At 50.2% G+C, this 24,194-nt stretch overlaps 1 protein-coding gene across 2 annotated transcripts in view; it reads right to left on the bottom strand.

Annotated features, from left to right (window-relative positions):
- The window catches only part of POM121 (POM121 transmembrane nucleoporin), a 52,483-nt gene extending 29,926 nt beyond the window's left edge, over nt 1-22,557 (bottom strand). For both annotated transcript variants that reach the window (XM_075335355.1, XM_075335357.1), the window contains exons 1-9: nt 22,075-22,557; nt 17,360-17,572; nt 14,725-14,883; nt 14,429-14,506; nt 14,006-14,171; nt 13,826-13,917; nt 11,277-11,344; nt 10,671-10,786; nt 10,490-10,592 (exon numbers count right to left, since the gene is read on the bottom strand). In XM_075335355.1, coding sequence (XP_075191470.1) covers nt 10,490-10,592; nt 10,671-10,786; nt 11,277-11,344; nt 13,826-13,917; nt 14,006-14,171; nt 14,429-14,506; nt 14,725-14,883; nt 17,360-17,572; nt 22,075-22,517 — 1,438 coding nt within the window. In that variant the 5' untranslated portion in view covers nt 22,518-22,557. The remainder of the gene's footprint in view (nt 1-10,489; nt 10,593-10,670; nt 10,787-11,276; nt 11,345-13,825; nt 13,918-14,005; nt 14,172-14,428; nt 14,507-14,724; nt 14,884-17,359; nt 17,573-22,074) is intronic.
- Between the last annotated feature and the right edge of the window lie 1,637 nt (nt 22,558-24,194).

Genomic DNA, 24,194 nt, shown 5'->3' with positions numbered 1-24,194 from the left:
CATAAGGTAGCTGGAACTGCGACCAATGCTGAACTAAGGCGTCTGCCGCCAGAGCTCGATGATTGTGAAACCGTGCCATGAAGCTGGCACATTGTTGTTGTGCCGTGACGCCATTAGATCGACGTCCGGCCTCTGTCAGCGGCGCCAGATCTCCTGAAACCCGTCCGGGTGAAGAGACCATACCCTTTCGGCCACACCCCGGCGACTTAGGAAGTCAGCTTCCTAGTTTTCCACGCCTGGGATGTGAACTGTGGATATGGTGGATGCCGTGTCTTCCACCCACATCAGAACCTGCCGGACTTCCTGGAAGGCTTGCCGGTTGCGCGTTCTTCCTTGGTGGTTGATGTATGCCACTGCTGTGGAGTTGTCCGACTGAAGTCGGATTTGCTTGCTTTCCAGCTGCTGTTGGAAGGTTTGTAGGGCAAGATACACTGCTCTGTGTTCAAGAACATTGATCTGAAGGGTGGACTCTTGCTGAGTCCCCGTACCCTGAGCGCTGTGGTGGAGAAAAACTGCTCCCCACCCTGATAGACTCGCGTCTATCGTAACTATCGCCCAGGATGGGGATAGGAAGGACCTTCTTTTTGACCATGAGGTGGGAAGAAGCCACCACCGTAGAGATTCCTTGGCCGCCTGAGAAAGAAAGACGACTCTGTTGAGGGAGGTCGACTCCCCGTCCCATTGGCGGAGAATGTCACATTGTAGTGGACGCAGATGAAACTGCGCGAGAAGAACTGCCTCCATTGCTACCATCTTACGTAGGAAGTGCATGAGGCGTCTTAATGTGTGGGACTGGTTCTTAAAGAAGAGATTGCAGCCCGTAGTGAATGCTGTTTGTCTAGCGGAAGCTTCACTATCGCTGAGAGAGTATGAAACTCCATGCCTAGATATGTTAGCGATAGGGTCGGAGTCGGATCTGACTTTAAAAAGTTGATGATCCACCCAAAACTCTAGAGAGTCTCCAGCGCAACGTTCGGGCAGTGTTGGCATGTTTCCTAAGAGAGTGCCTTGACAAGTAGATCGTCTAAATACGGGATCACAGAGTGACCCTGAGAGTGCAGGACTGTGACTACTGCTGCCCTGACCTTGGCGAAGACCAGTGGGACTGTCGCTAGCCGGAAGGTAGAGCTACGAACAGGTGTTCGTCTCCTATAACGAAGCGTAGAAACGCTAGTGCTCTGGATCAATCGGCACGTGTGGATAAGCATCTTTGATGCTTAATGATGCTAGGAAATCTCCTTGGGACATTGAGGCGATGACATGGCGGAGGGATTCCATCCGGAACCGCCTGGTGTCCACGAGCTTGCTGAGCAGTTTTAGATCCAGAACGGGACGGAACGGCCCGTTCTTATAGGCACCGCAAATAATTTGGGGTAAAAACCGTGACCTTGTTCCTGAAGAGGAACGGGGGTCATCACTCTTTCTGCCTATAGAGTGCACCCTGTTTGCAGAAGAGCAGCGGCTCGGCCAGGAGGTGGAGAAGTTCTGAAGAATCGAGTTGGAGGACGAGAAGTGAGCTCTATCCTGTACCCGTGAGACAGAATGTCTCACACCCAACGGTCATTGACCTATGGCAGCTAAATATCGCCAAGGCGGGAGAGCCTGCTACCGACCGAGGATGCGGAGAGAGGAGGCCGCAAGTCATGAGGAAGCCGCCTTGGAAGCGGGTTTTCAGACTGTCTCTTTTTTGGGCGTGACTGAGCCCGCCAAGAATCTGAGCTCCTTTGATCCTTTTGAGTCCACATTGGACGAGGAAAAATGGGACCTGCCCGAGCCTCGAAAAGACCGAAACCCCGACTGCCTCCTGCTCTGTTGGGGTTCGTTGTGTCCGGGCTGATGAAGAAGGGAATTTTGTTTACTTACCGTAAATTCCTTTTCTTCTAGCTCCAATTGGGAGACCCAGACAATTGGGTGTATAGCTATTGCCTCTGGAGGCCACACAAAGTATTACACTTAAAAGTGTAAGGCCCCTCCCCTTCTGGCTATACACCCCCAGTGGGATCACTGGCTCACCAGTTTTAGTGCCAAAGCAAGAAGGAGGAAAGCCAATAACTGGTTTAAAGACCAATTCAATCCGAGGAAACATCGGAGAACTGAACCATACCACATGAACAACATGTGTACCCGAAAAAACAGAAAAACCCCGAGAAAACAGGGCGGGTGCTGGGTCTCCCAATTGGAGCTAGAAGAAAAGGAATTTACGGTAAGTAAACAAAATTCCCTTCTTCTTTGTCGCTCCATTGGGAGACCCAGACAATTGGGATGTCCAAAAGCAATCCCTGGGTGGGTAAAAGAATACCTCATGATAGGGCCGTCAAACGGCCCTCTCCTACAGGTGGCCAACCGCCGCCTGAATGACTTATCTACCTAGGCTGGCGTCTGCCGAAGCGTAGGTATGCATCTGATAATGCTTGGTAAAAGTAAGTAGACTCGACCAGGTGGGTGCCTGACACACCTGCTGAGCCGTAGCCTGGTGCCGTAATGCCCAGGATGCACCCACGGCTCTGGTAGAATGGGCCTTCGGCCTTGAGAGAACCAGAAGCCCAGTAGAACTGTAGGTTTCAAGAATTGGTGCCTCGAGCCCCCGAGCAAGGGTGGATCTGGAAGCTTGCGACTGTTTACGCCGACCAGCGACAAGGACAAAGAGTGCATCCGGGTGGCGCAGGAGCGCCATGCGGGAAGTAGAACCTGAGTGCTCTCACCAGAACCAACAGATGCAAATCTTTCTGAAATTGATGGACTGGACGAGGACACAAAGAAGGTGAGGTGATATCCTGATTGATATGAAAATGGGATACCACTTTAGGGAGAAATTCCGGAACCGGACGCAGAACTACCCTGTCCTGGTGAAGGACCAGGAAGGGAGTTTGTATGAGAGCGTTGCTAGCTCGGAAACTCTCCTAAGAGACGAGACCGTTACTAGAAGGCCACTTCCCGTGAAAAACGGGAAGGGAGACATCCTTCAAAGGCTCGAAAGGCGGCATCTGGAGAGCAATTAGAACCTTGTTCAGATCTCAGGGCTCTAACGGCCGCTTGTACGGAGTGCTGAGAAGACAAACTCCCCGTAGGAACGTGCGTACCTGAGGAAGTCGTCGTTTCTGAAAAAATACAGATAGCGCTGAGACTTGTCCCTAAAGGGAACTGAGCGACAACCCATTTTCCTACCTAGATTGCAGGAAGGAAGGAAACATAGACGATGCAACCGGCCAGGGAGAAACACCCTGCGCCGAGCACCGAGATAAGAACATCTTCCACGTCCTGTGGTCAATCTTGGCGGACGTTGGTATGCTAGCCTGTCTCATGGTGGCAACCACGTCCTGAGGTAATCCTGACGACACTAGGTTCCAGGACTCAATGCCACACCATCCGGTTGAGGGCCGTAGAATCCAAATGGAAGAATGGCCCTTGAGACAGCCAGTCTGATTGGTCTGGTAGTGCCCCCGGTTAGCCTACCGTGAGGCTCCACAAAACCGAGTACCACACATCCTCGGCCAATTTGTAGCGACGAGGATGGTGCGGCCGCAGTCGGTCTTGATCTAGCGCAGTACTCTGGGCAACAATGCCAGAGGTGGCACCTAAGGTAGCTGGAACTGCGACCAATGCTGAACTAAGGCGTTTGCCGCCAGAGCTCGATGATTGTGAAACCGTGCCATGAAGCTGGCACATTGTTGTTGTGCCGTGACGCCATTAGATCGACGTCCGGCCTCTGTCAGCGGCGCCAGATCTCCTGAAACCCGTCCGGGTGAGGAGACCATACCCTTTCGGCCACACCTCAGCGACTTAGGAAGTCAGCTTCCTAGTTTCCACACTTGGGATGAATTGTGGATATGGTGGATGCCGTGTCTTCCACCCACATCAGAACCTGCCGGACTTCCTGGAAGGCTTGCCGGTTGCGCGTTCTTCCTTGGTGGTTGATGTATGCCACCGCTGTGGAGCTGTCCGACTGAAGTCGGATATGCTTGCTTTTCAGCCGCTGTTGGAAGGATTGTAGGGCAAGATACACTGCTCTGTGTTCAAGAACATTGATCTGAAGAGTGGACTCTTGCTGAGTCCACGTACCCTGAGCGCTGTAGTGGAGAAAAACTGCTCCCCACCCTGATAGACTCGCGTCTGTCGTAACTATCGCCCAGACGGGGATAGGAAGGACCTTCTTTTTGACCAAGAGGTGAAAAGAAGCCACCACCGTAGAGATTCCTTGGCCGCCTGAGAAGAACGACGACTCTGTTGAGGGACGTCGACTCCTCGTCCCATTGGCGGAGAATGTCCCATTGTAGTGGACGCAGTAAAACTGCGCGAAAGGAACTGCCTCCATTGCTACCATCTTACGTAGGAAGTGCATGAGGCGTGTCAATGTGTGCGACTGGTTCTTAAAGAAGAGCTTGCAGCCCGTAGTGAATGCTGTTTGTCTAGCGGCAGCTTCACTATCGCTGAGAGAGTAAGAAACTCTATGCCTAGATATGTTATCGATAGGGTCGGGGTCGGATCTGACTTTAAAAAGTTGATGATCCACCCAAAACTCTAGAGAGTCTCCAGCGCAACGTTCGGGCAGTGTTGGCATGTTTCCTAAGAGAGTGCCTTGACAAGTAGATCGTCTAAATACGGGACCACAGAGTGACCCTGAGAGTGCAGGACTGTGACTACTGCTGCCCTGACCTTGGCGAAGACCAGTTGGACTGTCGCTAGCCGGAAGGTAGAGCTACGAACAGAGGGTGTTCGTCTCCTATAACGAAGCGTAGAAACGCTAGTGCTCTGGATCAATCGGCACGTGTGGATAAGCATCCTTGATGCCTAATGATGCTAGGAAATATCCTTGGGACCTTGAGGCGATGACATGGCGGAGGGATTCCATCCGGAACCGCCTGGTGTCCACGAGCTTGCTGAGCATTTTTAGATCCAGAACGGGACGGAACGGCCCGTTGTTATAGGTACCGCAAAGAATTTGGGGTAAAAACCGTGACCTTGTTCCTGAAGAGGAACGGGGGTCATCACTCTTTCTGCCTATAGAGTGCACCCTGTTTGCAGAAGAGCAGCGGCCCGGCCGGGAGGTGGAGAAATTCTGAAGAATCGAGTTGGAGGACGAGAAGTGAGCTCTATCCTGTACCCGTGAGACAGAATGTCTCACACTCAATGGTCATTGACCTATGGCAGCTAAATATCGCCAAGGCGGGAGAGCCTGCTACGGACCGAGGCCGCAAGTCATGAGGAAGCCGCCTTGGAAGCGGGTTTTCCGACTGTCGCTTTTTTGGGCGAGACTGAGCCCGCTAAGAATCTTAGCTCCTCTGATCCTTTTGAGTCCACCTTGGACGAGGAAAAATGGGACCTGCCCGAGCCTCGAAAAGGCCGAAAACCCCGACTGCCTCTTGCTCTGTTGGGGTTTGTTGTGTCCGGGCTGAGGAAAGGATGAATCCTTACCCCTGGACTGTTTGATGGTTACATCCAACGCTCACCAAACAGTCGGTCAGCAGAAAAAGGCAACTGGTTAGGCAACCTTTTTTGGAAGCAGAATCTGCCTTCCATTCACTTAACGAGCAGACCAGGCTCTGCTTAAAAACACGGAGTAGCGGAGGCTACCGCCGCACGGTTCGCAGAGTCCAGGACAACCTGAATCGCGTAAGAAACAAATGCAGACATTTGAGAGGTTAAGGATGCCACCTGCGGCACAGATGTACGTGTAACCGTGTCAATCTGTGTAAGACAAGCTGAAATAGCTTGGAGTGCCCCAAGGGAGAGAATGCCGGAGCCAACGGTGCGCCGACAGCCTCATAGATGGCTTTCGACCAGAGATCCATCTGTCTGTCAGTGGCATCTTTGAGTTTGCAGTTCCATCTCCCACTGCAACTATGGATCTAGCTACAAGCCTGGAGATTGGAGGATGCCGCTCTGGACATTGGGTCCAGTCCTTGACCAAGTCAGGGGACAGGGATAGCGTGTATCCTAAGCCGTTTGGAGAAGCGCATATCTGGATAAGCGTGGTGTTCCTGGACTGCCTCTCTGAAGGCAGAGTGGTCCAGAAAAATACGTGAAGCTGACTCCTCCACTGGAGGAGTTGTGAGAAATAACCCACATTCTATAGATGGACGCTATAAGATTATTTACTATGGCGTCACAATCAGGTGTATCCAGATTGAGAGCGGTCTCAGGATCAGAATCCTGAGCCGCTACTTCCGCCTCATTACACAGCGAGTCCTTCTGTTAGGACCCTGATGAAACCGAGGCCGCTCATAGCGAGCCCACTTAGGCTGTCTGGGACTGACGTCCGTGCAGAGCCGTGACTCTGGGATGCGTGTGACATTCCCGGAGCTGTTAGTTATTCACACTGAGGGGGGCCATGGATCAATGATTCAACAGTGCCCATATTGTGAGAGACATGTCCGGACTGCTAGGCTTCTAGTATCATAGCCATAGTCTCAGAAAAACTGTCAGTAAATACTGCAGACACCGTCCTCATCCCCTGGCCATTAGTGCATACAATGGGAGCTGTATAGAAAAACATGTGGTTCTGCACCTTTGTTTTACACAGAGAATATGCTGATAACTCCTCCGCATAATCCAGGAGGGTATATACAACGTGCGACCAAACAGTGCAATGTATATAGTACAAGCATATCTATAAGTGCACTTCTGCACTAGTGGGGTTAGCACCACAGGTGCTGCTTAACGCCTGTTACAGCGATTGTGTGACTACCAGAATGCCAGGGTCTTCCACACTTGTCTCTGTATCGTACAGAAACTGACACTAATGGCTGCCGGTGTCCTTGTAGCGAAGGAAGCCGTGGGCGTGCCTGAGAAAGTGCGGGAATTGCACACAGTGAGAGGGGTGGAGTATGCAAAACATACTCCAGCTCTCAGCTCTGCTCTTGCAGCGTCACGCCCCTACCCTGACTGTCAGGGCTGTGGGCGGTAACGAAGGGAGACTAGGCCCAGAAGCCGGGGACTCGAGTTAACAGCGCGGCCGCCGTAAAAGCGCGGGCCGCGCTGAAGTCCCCGGCGCACCACAAGTGCCAGCCGCGCCGCAGTCCCAGCGGCCGGCGCGACCGCCCTAGAAGTGGCCAGCGTCCCGCCCCTCTCCTGACTGGCAGGTCTGGGGGCGGGAACGAACTAAAGCAGGCCGCAAAAGCCGGGGACTCGAGTTATCAGCGCGGCCGCCGTAAAAGCGCGGGCCGCGCTGAAGTCCCCGGCGCACTACAAGTGCCAGCCGCGCCGCTGTTCCAGCGGCCGGCGCGCCCGAGTCCTAGACGTGGGCAGCGTCCCGCCCCTCTCCTGACTGGCAGGTCTGGGGGCGGGAACGAACGGAAGCAGGCCGCAAAAACCGGGGACTGTAGTTATCAGCGCGGCCGCCGTAAAAGCGCAGGCCGCGCTGAAGTCCCCGGCGCACTACAAGTGCCAGCCGTGCCGCAGTCCCAGCGGCCGGCGCGGCCGAGTCCCATAAGTGTGCCTGCTTCAGCTAAGCTGAATGAGGCTATGGCACAGGCGCCGCAGCGCTGATGTCCCCCGGCGCACTACAACACCCAGCATGCTGCGGTGTGAGCGCCAAATGCACGGGGACACAGAGTACCTTGAGGAAGCAGGGCCATGTCCCTGATGTACTCCGCTCCATCCAGCATCTTCTCCAGGGGCTGTAGATGGAGCACGGTCTCAGTGCCTGGAGACCGGTAAATCCCACTTCACCCAGAGCCCTGTAAAAAGGGATGGGGAAGGAATCAGCATGTGGGCTCCTGCCGCCGTACCCGCAATGGGTACCTCAACCTTACAAACACCTCCGACATACAGTGGGGTGAGAAGGGAGCATGCTGGGGACACTATATGTGTCCTCTTTTCTTCCATCCGACATAGTCAGCAGCTGCTGCTGACTAAAAAGTGGAGCTATGCGTGGATGTGTTGCCTCCTTCGCACAAAGCACAAAACTGGTGAGCCAGTGATCCCACTGGGGGTGTATAGCCAGAAGGGGAGGGGCCTTACACTTTTAAGTGTAATACTTTGTGTGGCCTCCAGAGGCAATAGCTATACACCCAATTGTCTGGGTCTCCCAATGGAGCGACAAAGAAAGGATGAATCCTTACCCCTGGACTGTTTAATGGTTACATCCAAACGCTCACCAAACAGTCGGTCAGCAGAAAAAGGCAACTGGTTAAGCATCCTTTTTTGGAAGCAGAATCTGCCTTCCATTCACTTAACGAGCAGACCAGGCTCTGCTTAAAAACACGGAGTAGCGGAGGCTACTGCCGCACGGTTCGCAGAGTCTAGGGCAACCTGAATCGCGTAAGAAACAAATGCAGACATTTGAGAGGTTAAGGATGCCACCTGCGGCACAGATGTACGTGTAACCGTGTCAATCTGTGTAAGACAAGCTGAAATAGCTTGGAATGCCCCAAGGGTGAGAATGCTGGAGCCAACGGTGCGCCGACAGCCTCATAGATGGATTTAGACCAGAGATCCATCTGTCTGTCAGTGGCATCTTTAAGTGCAGCTCCATCTCCCACTGCAACTATGGATCTAGCTACAAGCCTGGAGATTGGAGGATGCCGCTTGGGACACTGGGTCCAGTCCTTGACCACGTCAGGGGGCAGGGATAACGTGTATCCTAAGCCGTTTGGAGAAGCGCATATCTGGATAAGTGTGGTGTTCCTGGACTGCCTCTCTGAAGGCAGAGTGGTCCAGAAAAATACGTGAAGCTGACTCCTCCACTGGAGGAGCTGGGTGAGAAATAAACAACATTCTATTGATGGACGCTATAAGATTATTCACTATGGCGTCACCATTAGGTGTATCCAGATTGAGAGCGGTCTCAGGATCAGAATCCTGAGCCGCTACTTCCGCCTCAGTACACAGAGAGTCCTTCTGCTAGGACCCTGATGAAACCGAGGGCCGCTCATAGTGAGCCAGCTTAGGCTGCTGGGACTGACGTCTGTGCAGAGCCGTGACTCTGGGATGCATGTGACATTCCCGGAGCTGTTAGTTGTTCACACTGAGGGGGGCCATGGATCAATGATTCAACAGTGCCCATGTTGTGAGAGACATGTCTGGACTGCTAGGCTTCTAGTATCATAGCCATAGTCTCAGAAAATCTGTCAGTAAATACTGCAGACACCGTCCTCATCCTCTGGCCATTAGCAGAGACTCCGGCTGAGTTGGATACAATGGGGGTCTATGTAACCTGCCGGCCGTATAGCCGTACATGCTGTACCGGCTGCATAGAAAAACATGTGGTTCTGCACCTTTGTTTTACACAGAGAATATGCTGATAACTCCTCCGCACAATCCAGGAGGGTATATACAACGTGCGACCAAACAGTGCAATGTATATAGTACAAGCATATCTATAAGTGCACTTCTGCACTAGTGGGGTTAGCACCACAGGTGCTGCTTAACGCCTGTTGCAGCGATTGTGTGACTATCAGAATGCCAGGGTCTTCCACACTTGTCTCTGTATCGTACAGAAAACTGACACTAATGGCTGCCGGCGTCCTGTATAGAGAAGGAAGCCGTGGGCGTGCCTGAGAAAGTGCGGGAATCCGGTTTCACAGTGCACACAGTGAGAGGGGTGGAGTATGCAAAACATACTCCAGCTCTCAGTGCTGCTGTGCTATGCAGCGTCACGCCCCTACCCTGACTGTCAGGCCTGTGGGCGGTAACGAAGGGAGACTAGGCCCAGAAGCCGGGGACTCGAGTTAATAAGCGCGGCCGGCATATCAGTGCTGGCCGGCGCGGAAGTCCCCGGCGCACCACAAATCCCAGCGGCGCCTTCAATAAAACGGCAGCGGCGGTTAGCGCGGTAGTCACCCAATACACTAACACACCCAGCAACGCTGTGGTGTGCGATGGCACTAGTGCGGACAGCGCCGCTGTCCCTGGCGCACTAACACACCCAGCAGTGCTGCCGTGTGTCTGCGCAGTCCCCACAGGGACACCGAGTACCTCCATGTAGCAGGGCCATGTCCCTGAAGATACTCCGCTCCATGTCCAGCAGATACCAGGGGCTGTGGATGGAGCACGGTCTCTGTGCCTGGAGACCGATAGAATCCCACTTCACCCAGAGCCCTGTAAAAAGGGATGGGGAAGGAAGCAGCATGTGGGCTCCAGCCTCCGTACCCGCAATGGGTACCTCAACCTTAACAAACACCTCCGACATGAAGTGGGGTGAGAAGGGAGCATGCTGGGAGTCTGTATAGACCCTCTTTTCTTCCATCCGACATAGTCAGCAGCTGCTGCTGACTAAACAGTGGAGCTATGCGTGGATGTGTTGCCTCCTTCGCACAAAGCACAAAACTGGTGAGCCAGTGATCCCACTGGGGGTGTATAGCCAGAAGGGGAGGGGCCTTACACTTTTAAGTGTAATACTTTGTGTGGCCTCCGGAGGCAATAGCTATACACCCAATTGTCTGGGTCTCCCAATTAGGAGCGAAAAAGAAATTAAATAAAAATTAAAATAAATATTCAATGTTTTGGGGAAACTTTAAAAAAAATATAAAAAGATTATATATACACTCACCAGCAGTTTCTTCCAGTGCCTTGTTAAGCCTCTGTAAAAATGCTTTTTTCTCAGAATCCAGATCCTTTGATGTAATATTGTATCCAACGACAGGTGGTGGGGGCTAAAGGAAGAACACATTTGTGACCACCACATGAAGGTGGAAAAGGGTTAAGAGGGTAAAAACATCAAGTATCTTTACCTGTGGGTAATTCTCACCACGACGTGAACACATCAACAAAACCTTCTTCCTGCGAGGCCCACCACTTCCATTATCAGATGAATTTACAGCAGAAGACTTGGAGGACGAAGTTTTAACTAAGTGCAAAATAAATAAAATAAATAAAAAAGGCACACCAAAAGTGAAGTGGCTTTTTGAAACATTGTAGCTGAATACAATTTGCCGTTGGCAGCTGCTACTTTCCCTTTGCATTGGTTTTGAAAGTGCGTGATCATCTGACAATAGGAAGCACACTCAGTTATCAAAGTTGGCAATATTTCTTGACTGCACTATAAACATGTACACGGTCGAGCACCCATGTTTAGATCAATATGGAAATGTCCCCCTCCCCAAGTAGAAAAGCTGCAGCTAGAGGATTAAGTGCTAAATTACAAGAGACGCAAGCAGTGCCTCCATTATGATGAGATATGAGACCTCCAATATAGCGAAGAGGGTCTCATCCCACCGAAATACACTCACATTTATGGCAAGCATAACGAACGTTAAGACCAATGAATACATTTGATATATAAGAGGACTATCAAATTACTATTCTATAAAATGGACAGTAGCACATTTTTTACTTACGCTCCCCTGACTGGTCCCCACTGCCAGATTTCACTGGAGTTGTTTGGCTCGTTTCATGCACATCATCCCTACAAAAGGCCATGACAAAATGAGATTAGATTTATATTGAGTCAAACTGACCAGCAGATCCAAGAATGAGAAGTGTGAACAGGTGCAAGCGAAAACAGCTGGTCACTATAAGACGACTATAGCAGAACTCTGAAACGCTGTAATATGTAACAATGAAAAACCTGAAATATAAATACACACATACTTTCGAAAGTATTCAGCCCATTTGAATTTTACAACCTTTTCCCACATTTCAGGCTTCAAACATAAAGATAAAAATTTTAATGTTATGATGAAGAAACAAGTGGGACACAATTGTGAAGTTCAATGAAATTTATTGCTTATTGTAAACTTGTTAAAAAAAAATAAATAACTAAAAATTGGGGCGTGCAATATTATTCGGCCCCTTTACTTTCAGTGCAGAAACTCACTCCAGAAGTTCATTGAGAATCTGAATGATCCAATGTTGTCCTAAATGACTGAAGATAAATATAAGCCCCCTGTGTGTAATCAAGTCTCCGTATAAATGCACCTGCTCTGTGATAGTCCAGGGTTCTGTGTAAAGCACAGAGAACATAAAGACCAAGGAACACAACAGGCAGGTCCATGATACTGTTGGAGAAGTTTAAAGCCGGATTTGGTCACAAAAATATTTTCAAAACGTTACATCCCAAGGAAAACTGTGCAAGCAACCATATTGAAATGGAAGGAGCATCATACCACTGTAAATCTACCAAGACCCGGCCGTCCATCTAAACTTTCACCTCAAACAAGGAGAACACTGATCAGAGATGCAGCCAAGAGGCCATGATCACTCTGGATGAACTGCAGAGATCTACAGCTGAGGTGGGAGAGTGTCCATAGGACAACAATCGGTCATACACTGAACAAGTCTGGCCTTTATGGAAGAGTGGCAAGGAGAAAGCCATTTCTCAAAGATATCCATAAAAAGTGTAGTTTAAAGTTTGCCTCAAGCCACCTGGGAGACACCAAACATGTGGAAGAAGGTGCTCTGGTCAGATGAAACCAAAATCGAACTATCTGGGCACAATGCCAAACGATATGTTTGGCATAAAAGTAACAGCTCATCACCCTGAGCACACCATCCCCACTGTCAAACATGGTGGTGGCAGAATCATGGTTTGGGCCTGCTTTTCTTCAGCAGGGACAGGGAAGATGGCTATAATTGATGGAAGATTGATGGAGCCAAATACAGGACCATTCTTGACGAAAACCTGTTTGAGTCTGCAAAAGACCTGCGATTGGGACAGAGATTTGTCTTCCAACAAGACAATGATCGCAAACAAAGCAAAATCTACAAAGGAACAGTTCACAAATAAACATATCCAGGTGTTAGAATGGCCAAGTCAAAAGTCCAGACCTAAATCCAATCGAGAATCTGTGGAAAAAGCTGAAAACTGCTGTTCACAAACGCTCTCCATCCAACCTCACTCAGCTCGAGCTGTTTGCAAAGGAAGAATGGGCAAGAATTTCAGTCTTGATGTGCAAAACTGATACACATACCCCAAGCGACTTGCAGCTGTAATTGCCGCAAAAGGTGGCGCTACAAAGTATTAACTTAAGGGGACGAATAATATTGCATGCCACACTTTATTTTTTAAAAAAGTTTAAAATAAGCAATAAATTTCATTCAGCTTCACAATTGTGTCCCACTTGTTGATTCTTCACCATAACATTAAAATTTTTACCTGTGTGTTTGAAGCCTGAAATGTATGAAAAGGTTGAAAAAATTCAAAGGGGCCGAATACTTTCTCAAGGCAGTGTAACAAAAAAAATTCTTAGCACACAAATTTTGATAATGTGACAACTACATACACAATTTCAGAACTTTGGCAAGAGAGAAGACAAGCATTCCTGATTATGGTATCAGGCAATTTATACAAGTATATAGTCTAACAAATCCCATCTACCTTGCCAGATGCTGTCAGCTGGCCTATCTAAAGTGGGTTAGTGACTGCTGATGGATATGTGAGGCCTAGACATAGGACTGCCTGTGAATAAGATGTCAAATACCCTTTACAATTATTCTTTAAAAAGGCCCGCCCTTGTGGACGTGCTAACCTGCTAATGAAATGCGCAGCGTCCGAGGATGCTCTCGCTGACCTCTCCAATGCCATCGCAGCTGGATTCTGGCTCAGTGCACACATGACCCTGGAGTTTCAGTCATGCGCACTATGAAACCAGCTTCAAACTGAAGTCGTGCACATGACAAAGTCCGGGATCATGCGCACTGAGCTGAAATTCAGTATCGGTCAGTAATGGCAGCAGAGGTGAGATCATCCTCCGATTCTGCGCACTCATTAGCACGTCCCTGTGGGCATGCCAACATGCTAATGGGGCCAACTAGCAACGCCCTTGGGACTAGTCCCAGAGCTCATTAGCATACTATAGAAGAACTGCTCGTGGTTCTGGTTGCATATTGGGCCTGACAGGTTCCCTGTTAAAGCCTTCAGCAATCTCCTGCATAGCTCAGTCTTTACCTGATTTTTTTGGCTGAAACGTCTGGCGTTTGGCTCCGAGAGGAGGACGGGCTCGAAATTACAGATGTATTCTGGCAATTTCTCTTTCTTTTCTAAATAGAAAAGAAAATTGCTTATGAATTTGGTCACTGGTGTGGGCCTGCCATAAAATGCATAATATTTCTATCGCTCATACAATACCTGTAGGAGAACTCTGCTTGAGCTGAAAGAGCTTGTGATTGCATTATGAGTTGGCATTGAAAACCCATTCATTGTGCAGCTACTCAGGGAGCTATTGGAGGAGGTGCGGGAGCGTTTGTTGGTTGTCTCATCGAGTGTATTAAGTGCTCTTTTCAAGGTATCAGACCTAAGAACACACATGTGAAGGCAAAAATTACAGATATTGCGATCCAAAAAATCCTAATACAGCTGGTAAAGCACTAAATGCTTCCAAAAGTGAGGGACCAAATATGTATCTCTGGAAAGCCCTTCTACAAAGTATATATTTCAGTTCTACAGTCTAAAGATAAAATGTTCCATATAAAACCAGTTAAGATGGTGAACAGCTACATATTAAAGGGAAACCACGAACATGGGCCAAGAAAACAGACATGACTGACTTACTTGGAAACACAAGACAAGGAGCCATTTACCACCGGAGATTCTGCCGAATACTCTCCACTTCCACTGCTAACCTGCCTCCTATGGGAGAGAAAAAAAAAAAAAAAAGAAACCTTAAACACTTACTGCCAGATACAGAAGAGCTAACTGAGCGCTATACTAAACCATACACTCCGCTTAATGAATTTTATTTGGTATTACTTTATTAGTATTTGTCGATTTGAGTCATTACCAATTTGTAGAGGTCAATGCAAAGTAGAAGTGGCCAAGTCTCCGATCATTCACATATGACTTCTTACCTCCTTTTGTTCTCCGTCTCTCCATTGTATTCGTCATCTTTGTTCATTCTCTTCCTGCACTCGCGGATGGCATTGAGCACAGTCTCCTTTGCACAAGGGTCTGGAGGTGCACATGTAACCGATGGTGAGGGCGAGCTAGCAGATAACAGACTGTTCAACCTATGAACGGAAGAAAATACATTTTTACTATGTAAGAATTGTTTCAACTGACGGTCAGACAAGATATACTAGAAAAGTCCAATCCTTGTGCTTGTACCTACAATAGGAATTCAGTAGATATCCCATGGGTATTGATGCAAGACACACCAGTAGTCCTGTAACTAAGGATTAAGATAAATTGCTTATCATTTAAAGGGTATATCTGAGACAAAAAAACAACCACCACAACAACCCTAATATGCAGGTATTTGCTACCCACTTGATGTACCTGGCACAGTTCTCCTGTCAGTGATACAATAGCTATGTCAACAGAGCAGTGGCTTCTCATACACTGTTCTCTAGACAGGGTGGGACAGCCGGCTGTCAATCATCATGACTGACGCCCCATCTACAGAGCAGAGTGGATGAGAAGCTGCTGCGACATCCTGAAATCACTGGCAGAATCGGTCTGTGACGCCAAAACAAGGTGCCAGGTACAACAGGCAAGCAGGTAGTAACTACCTGCCAATGGGGGCTTAGGCCCTTTTTTTCCTTTAAAGTCCTAGATATACCAAAAAAATAAATAAATAAATAAAATAATAAATAAATATATATAATAAATAAACATAACAGTACCAGGGCGTTGCCCAGGACAGTAACTGTCTTTGTCTCTCTCCCACTATGTCTCTCCCCCCCACCCTCCGTCTGTCTCTTTTCCTGTCTGTGTCTCAGTCTGTCTCTATCAGTCTCCCCACCGACATCTTATTACCTCACACGTAAGCTTCTTATACTAACAATTTAATTTGTTCCTATAGCAACCAATCACAGCTGCTATTAATAAGCTGTAGCTGCCATCTCCATTGACTTTAATGGAGACAGGATTTTTGGTGTGCAAGTAAAGCTCGAGGTTAAATTTTCCTGTCAAAAACAGTCTACGACATTCCCTGAGTCACATGAGGAGTGTGCAAAATCTTGTTTTTGTAAATGCGACAGTGCAGATTCCTTTAGCGGACATACATACACTCCGCTTTATAGATTAGAGACACACACACACACACACACACACACACACTATAATGGCAACACCTTACATTTTTGCATCATAATCGAACATGTTATAAACATGCAAACCGTGACATGTTAATGTTTTGTAGTTGATTTGTGTTATGTGATATGTGTATGTAAATTAACTGTTTGCTTTGCAGAATTGTAAGAACATTGATGAGAACCTGATACCAATGGCAGACCTCTCAGATTTTCAAAAAGGACAAATTGTTGGTGCTCATATGGCAGGTGCTAGTGTAACAAAGTGCACGAATGCTTGGCGTCTCAAAAGGTACTGTCTCCAAAGTAATGACTGCGTTTGAAAGAAGGAAAAATGTCCGCAGCAAAGCACAGGTCCGGCCGAAAGTCCAAGTTAACGGATAGAGACTGACTAAAGCGAATTGTGAGAGCATCGCAAGACCGCGCCTCCAAAAATCACTGCTGAGCTCAATGAACACCTACAGAACCCAGTTTCCACAAAAACTTTTCGTCGGGAGCTGCACAAATCTGGATTCCACGGAAGAGCTGCAATTAGAAAACCGCTGCTCTCAATGACAAATGTGTCCAAGCGTTTAGAGTGGTGTAGAAACCTCCAGAATTGGTCCCTCGAGCAGTGGAAACATGTGATTCTCAGATAAATCATCGTTGACCCTTTTTCCGACCTCCGGCCGAGTGTACGTTTAGAGACAGCCAAAAGAAGCCTTCCATCCACACTGCCTTCTCAACTGTAAAACATGGTGGAGGTTCTGTGACGATCTGGGGTGCTATTTCGTGGAGATCCGCCGGGCCAATGATATCCCTTCATGGAAGAATTAACAGTCGAGATTATTTAGGCATTTTGGGCGACCAAGTGCATCCCATGGTTCAAGCACTGTTCCCGGAGGGGAACACCATCTTTTAGGATGATAATGCACCAATTCATACAGCTAGAATCGTTCAAGCATGGCACGAGGAACATTCTAATGAAGTTGAGCAGCTCATCTGGCCCCACAATCCCGACACCTCAACATTGAGCATTTATGGTCGTTTTAGAGATTCAAGTTAGACGTCAATTTCCGCCACCATCCTCGCTCAAAGAACTGGAGGGAGTTTTAACTGCAGAATGCGCCAAAATTCCTGTGGAAACAATTCACACCTTGTATGAATCCATGCCTCGGAGAATTGAGGCTGTAATCGGCGCAAAAGCTGGACCTACACCATATTAAACTAACTTTTGTTGATGTTTGCAGGTGTTTCCATTATTTTGTTTAATATTTAAACACACACACACACACACACACACACACACACACACACACACACACACTTATATTAATCAGTCACTAGATTATGCAGAACAACTTCAATTCATGGTTGTCCACAACTTGCCATGCAACAATGGCCAAAACTCATTACATAGTACCTTCAGCACCCTCCCTTTGCCGCTAAACACCTAGAGAAGCTCATCACTTACACTGGCGACCGAGCAATATTTGCATCAGGACGGGCAATTTTCACTGTCACAGGACTGCGCATCTGAGAATGTTTAGGAGACAGCAGAGTCTTTCTTGGAAAGCCATCTATGTACACTGTAGGAAGAGATCCCGGCATACTAAATTGGGGCTGGTGGGTTGGGTACCGCCGCCGTGGGCTCATAAGTGTCCGGTTTATTACAATTGGAGTCTCCCTAGAGAAAAGAAAAAAAAAATTAAAAATACATATATTTAAGGAAACTGGACAGCAGTGCAATCTAAACCATCCATCAAAATGAGGCAGGCAGCGCCGTACAGACGACAATTCAGGTCTCCATGTGGCGATCAGAATCAACCCTCTACAGAGGCGATGGCACAATCCACAGATGTGGGGTGAACACTGGTACTCTTTGTAAAAACGCTGGCCACTACTAGACCTCTGCTTAATCAATTCAGGGCTCTATAGAAAACAAACCATGTGTATTCCCCTCCTACAGCAGCGCCGCTCCAACCACGCAACCACTTTTTCTAGTAGCTGGTGAAAATAAATGGACATTTGACCACTGCAGCCAGTCGTGTCATCACAGTGCAGCCATGGTTGGAATGGCGCTGCTGCAAGGGGAGAGTATCCATGTTTTTTGTTCCCGATTGGGTCCTGAATCCATTAAAGAGAACCGGTCACCAGATTTGGTGACTAAGCTGTGGCCACCACCACTGAGCCCTTCTATAAAACATTCTAACATGCTGTATATAAGAGCCCAGGCCGCTGTGTAGACTGTAAAAAAAACACTTTATAATACTCAACTAAGGGGCGGTAGAGTGCAGACCGGTCGGATGGGTGTCTGTTACCAGCACCTCCTCTTCCGGCCGTCTTTGTCCTCCATCGTCTGAAGTCTGGGTGCATGATGTGTCCTACGTCATCCACACAAGCTGACACTGGAGTCCTGGGCAGATGCATTTTGATCTGCCCTGAGTAGGGCAAATTAAAGTATTGTAGTGCGCATGTGTGGAACCTCAATGTCGGCTATTGTGGACGACATTGGACGCATCATCCACACTAGCTTCAGAAGGAGGACAAGGATGTCCAAAAAGGAGTCGCCGCACCCAGAGAACAGACGCCCATCCAACCAGTCTGCTCCGCACTGACCGTTTAAAGGGAACCTGTCAGCTGAATTTTCACAATTAAAACTAAAAAGTTTCCCCTCTGCAGCTCCTGGGCTGCATGCTAGAAAGGTTTTTGTTGCTATTGTGAGCCCTTTGAGACCTAAAATACTTTATAAATTCTTATCTTTTAGTATGCAAATGTGTTTTTATGGTCAGGAGGTGGGCTGTTTTTCGTCCGTTATTCCCCTTCCTGCCGCTTTACGCCGTCCCCCATTGCTCATTTACATATATGAGGACGCCCTCCTTATGTAACTGTCCTCCCGAGTTCTCGCGCATGCCCAGTGGCACTCTCGTGGGACTGAGCACTGTACAGTGTGAACGCTGGTGAGGCGATTGCGCAGGCGCGAGATTATGGGCGGCGCTGCGCTAGTCATCAGCAGCATCATCCAAGTACCCGCCCATAATCTCGTGCCCGCGCTTTTCCCTCTGCCTCCACTGTTATGCGCAAGCGCTGGCCATATGAACCACGTTACCCATTACCGCAGGCGAGAGATTATGGGCGGCGCTGTGACTGTCATCATCCAAGTACCCGCCCATAATCTCGTGCCCGCAGTAATAGGTAACGTGGTTCATATGGCCAGTGCTTGCGCATAACCGTGGAGGCAGAGGGAAAAGCGCAGGCACGAGATTATGGGCGGGTACTTTGATGATGCTGCTGATGACTAGCACAGCGCCGCCCATAATCTCACGCCTGCGCAATCGCCTCACCAGCATTCAGGAGGGGGTCCTCGTGTATGTAAATGAGCAATGGGGGACGGCGTACAGCGGCAGGAGGGCAAATAACGGATGAAAAACAGCCCGCCCCCGTGACCATACAAACACATTTGCATACCAAAAGGTAAGAATTTATAAAATTTATTTAGGTCTCAAAAGGGGACACAATAGCAAGAGGAACCTTTCTAGAATGCAGCCAAGGAGCCGCAGAAGGGGAATCTTAGTTTAATTGCGAAAATTCTGCTGACAGGTTCCCTTTAAATATTATAAAGTGCTTTTTATGTTCTACATAGTGGCCTAGGGTCTTATATACAGCATGTTAGAATACTGTATATAAGAGCTCACTGGTGGTTGCCGTAGCTTATAGGCCCCAAATCTGCTGACAGGTTCCCTTTAATCAGGAGTTGTCAAATAGTGGACACCCCTTTTAAATACATTTTTCCTCTGAAAAGTGAATATTTCAGAGTAAAACATTCCTGTCTGAAATGACAAGAGCCAATAAGAGCCAATTAATTCTTTGTTGCCTGCAGTTAGGCCCGTTTCACACGTCAGTGAAAAACAGTGACGTTTTTCACTGGCGTGTAAAACACGCACATGTCCCTGCGTGTGCTGAAAATCACGGCACACGTGGGTTGTCTAAGTGCAATCCGGGCTCCATTCTCCGTGGCCCGTGATTGCACTTAGAGATTCACTCACCTGCGCCCGCTCCCCATGGTGCTGATCGCTCCCGCGACGCAGCATCCAGCCGGCGGTGACCCCCGCAGCAGCTGCTTCCGGGTTGGCTGTGTCGCGCATAATGAATATGCGCGACAGTAATCAGCCTGCACAGAAGGAGCAGGGAGAACGGGCTGCAGAGGACATCGCTGGACGCCGGGTGAGTTAAAATGTTTTTTAATTTTAAAAGCACGTTTTTTTCTGGCACGTGTTTCACGGACCACACCACTGCGTGGTCCGTGGAACATCAGTGATGCCAGAAAAAAAATGGACATGTCTCCGTGCAGCAATCACGCACACGCGGGTACGCTGCACGGAGACACGTGCAGTGACAAATCACTGACGTGTGAGCAGACCCATTCATTAGAATGGGTCTGCGTATGTCAGTGATTCTGGTACGTAGAAAAAAAAAAAAAAAAAAAAAAAAAAAAAGCACAAACGTCCCAGAATCACGGACGTGTGAAAGGGGCCTTAGGGCGTCATGGATCAGATTCCTTTTAACACTGTGGGTCGTCAGGGATAAAGTAGCGCTAGAAGTGCTCTCCATCCTAACAATGAGATCCATTAGGCAATGTGCACACTAGAAAAAGAATTTTTCTTAAGAAATTTCTTACGAAAATTTGAGAGTGAAGGATTAGCGCACCTGCGTTTTTACCGCGATTTGGTGCGTTTTTACCGCTGGTTGCTCCCTGCGTTATTGTGCCATTATCTATGGTAACTAACGCAGTTAGCTGCAGAAAAGTAGTGACATGCTCATTCTTTTTCTTAAGAAAATCTACTGAAAGAATTTTCTTAAGAAAAAAACGCAGTATGCGCACAGCTAATTTTTTTTTGCCATAGGCTTGGCTGGGGAATGTCTGCAGAAAGGTTACAAGAATTTCTCAAGAAATTTCTGCAGCAAAAAAGCACCAAAAGTGCAGGTAAAAAACGCAGTGTGTGAACACAGCCTTAGGCTAAGTGCGCAAGTTGCGTAATTACATGCAGTTACGCTGCGCTTTGTAGCGCAGCGTAACTGCATGCGTCCTCTGCATAATCTATGGAGATTGTGCAGGAGATGTGCACACGTGGCGTCTTAGAGCGCAGCGCTTCGGCTGCTGCCCGAAGCGCGCGTTCTAAGTAGTGACATGTCACTTCTTCCGTGCTCTTTGCCGACAGCCCCTGCTCTGTCTATGGGAGGGGCTGCATGCAGAGCGCACGCTCTCTGCCGGCACCATGCGCTTCAGAACGGAGCTTTTCAGCTGCGCTCTGAAGCGCACCTTTTAGGTGCGGTGCAGAGCGCACACAGCCTTAGGCTGCTTTCACACATCGGGTTTTTTGCAATGCACCTCAAAAACCTATGCAACGGATGCGGTGAAAAAAAAACGGATCCATTGCATAAGTTTTTCCATGCAGCCCGTCCGTTTGACAGATGCGGCTTGATACTGAGCATGCGTAGTGCAAAAAACACATCCAGATGCGTTTTTTGCCGCATCCAGCGTCCATAGGCTTGCATTGTAAATCGCGCTGGATCCGGCGCAATGCGGTTTTTTCACCCCCCACAAAAAAAAAAAAAAAAAAATGTGCCAGGCAATTTCCATCCGGCCGCTGCAAATATACCACATCCGGCAAAAAAACGGACGCAACACAAGGCCATACGGCACAATACAGCGTTAATGCAAGTCTACGCAGAAAAAAAAATGCAACTGGCGGAAAAAAAACGGTTGCAGTTTTTCTGCAAAGCGCCACTCAGCAAAAACTGGATGTGTGATAGCAGCCTTAGTCTATCAGACCAGTCATCATGCATCGCTGCCCGGGGTCTCAACCACACAAGCTAGCAGGTGTGAAGTATAGATGAACTGTGCAGGAGCAGACACAGGACCAGTGATGCCAGGAGGGGGCTGCCCCACACACTACTACAAACCAGACCCCTTCCCCAGAGGACGGGCCATATACAGCTAGACTGTTCTCTGGAGATGGCACTGTCCCCACAGGATGGGCACATAAGGTGGGGGGGGGCACAGGTCTGATCACTGGGACCCCTGAGCACAGTGGGAGTGAAGGCAGAGCTCAGGAGTCCCCCATCTTCAGGATCTGACCACGCGGGAGATCAGCGGGCAGCCACAGCACACGCGGATACACCACTCACCTGAAGGACAGGCGCCTGGCAGGGGTGGGCACCGTGGGGTTGGGTCTCGCCAGCCGCTCTCTCAGGTCCCGGGTCCCGCGCCCCACGGCCCGGCCCGGAGCCTCTTGCTTTCCCAGGTAGCTGCCCATCAGCAGCAGCAGTGAGGCCGGACTCCACCTAACCGCCGGCCTCCTGTATGCCGCAGGCCTCTGCCTCCCAGCGACCACACGTGGACCCCACTCAGGAAGCCTCCACCCGCGGCCGTACGCGCTGCTGTAAGCCCAGCCGGCGAGCACACACAGCAGCAGGGCGCTGAGCCAGGGCCAGCAGTACACGAACAGCAGGAGCAGCAGGGCAGCGGGCAGGAGCAAGGTCACCGGCTGCAACTCGCGATTCAAACCGTCCCGAATCAACCGCCTCAGCCGGTCCCTGACCCCTCCTACCCGCCCTCCCGCCGGACACATGATCGGGCCGTGCGCCCCGCCAGGCCTTAAATACCCAGCGTGCACTACGCATACAGGACCCCGTCCGTCACATCCCGTGTAACCAAGCAACGCACGCCCCCCCCACCCACCGCTTCTTTCGAATGCAGGCTTCACAACAGGTTATTTTCCTGTGGGAGTCGCTTATGCACCGATACGTCATTTCCTGCAGTTGTCTATTGGATAAAACACGTCGTGACTCCGCCTCTAATGGTATCTGGCGCCAGAAGTGTCGAACTAGAAAATGTGGATTCCGCCAATCATGAGTAGGGATAGGATCACGTGGTCTTTAAGTACTATTTTCAAATAGCTCAGCCCGATGTCTGCTACAGCGTAGACGAGTGGAGGCCGTCAGTTACACAATACACAGGCTCAGCATACATACACATGCAGCATGAGTATACATCAGTGGCGTAGCTAGGGTTTCAGCTCAGGGGGGGCAAAACATCTGAGTGTGCCCCTTACCAGGTAACCACATACCTCCCAAGTTTTAAAGAAGGAAAAGAGGGACAAAGTTTGCAGCGCGCTACGCGCGCCGCGGCAAATTTTTAGGCCACGCCCCCTAACCACACCCATTTCACAGTCACGCCCATATCCACTCCCCATCCACACCCATTCACGGACACGGAGGCAGCCGGCGGGCCTCCAGCACGGACACGCAGGCAGCCGGCGGGCCTCCAGCACGGACACGCAGGCAGCCGGCGGGCCTCCAGCACGGACACGCAGGCAGCCGGCGGGCCTCCAGCACGGACACGCAGGCAGCCGGCGGGCCTCCAGCACGGACACGCAGGCAGCCACAGTGAGGCGGCCGGTCGCCCGCACAGTGAGGCGGCCGGTCGCCTTCACAGACAGGCGGCCAGCCGCCCGCCTTCACAGACAGGCGGCGGGCCGCCCGCACAGAGAGGCGGCCAGCCGCCCGCACAGAGAGGCGGCCGGCCGCCCGCACAATGAGGCGGCGGGCCGCCCGCACAGACAGGCGGCGGGGGGCGCCTGCACAGACAGGCGGCAGGGGGGCGCCCGCACAGACAGGCGGCAGGGGGGCGCCCGCACAGACAGGCGGCAGGGGGGCGCCCGCACAGACAGGCGGCAGGGGGGCGCCCGCACAGACAGGCGGCAGGGGGGCGCCCGCACAGACAGGCGGCAGGGGGGCGCCCGCACAGACAGGCGGCAGGGGGGGCGCCCGCACAGACAGGCGGCAGGGGGGCGCCCGCACAGACAGGCGGCAGGGGGGCGCCCGCACAGACAGGCGGCAGGGGGGCGCCGGCACAGACAGGTGGCGGGCCGACCGCACAGACAGGCTCCGGCCGGGGGTGAGGGGGGAGGGAGGGAAATCAGCGCTGGGGAGATTCGTTTACTGTACCAGCAGCAGCACAGGCAGCGTTCCTCTCTATGCCACGTCTACTAGGATGGTAGGAGGGAAAAGCAGGGAGGCGGAGAGAGAGTGGGTGGGCGGAGCCCGGGAGCCGGCCGTCCCGCCCGTGGCAACGGGACAAACAACGTAAAGCGTGAAAGTCCCGCTGTATCCGGGACGGTTGGGAGGTATGCAGCATGTTAGAATGTGTACATAAGATCCCGCTGGTGGTGGCCGCAGCTTATAGGCCCCAAATCTGGTGACAGGTTCCCTTTAAAGTGAACCTGTCAGGTGCAATATGCACTCAG

Source organism: Anomaloglossus baeobatrachus, chromosome 2 (assembly GCF_048569485.1).
Source record: "Anomaloglossus baeobatrachus isolate aAnoBae1 chromosome 2, aAnoBae1.hap1, whole genome shotgun sequence".
Lineage (NCBI taxonomy): Eukaryota > Metazoa > Chordata > Amphibia > Anura > Aromobatidae > Anomaloglossus > Anomaloglossus baeobatrachus.
The sequence above is the reverse complement of the archived record's forward strand: the minus strand, read 5'-3'. Positions and strand labels throughout refer to the sequence as shown.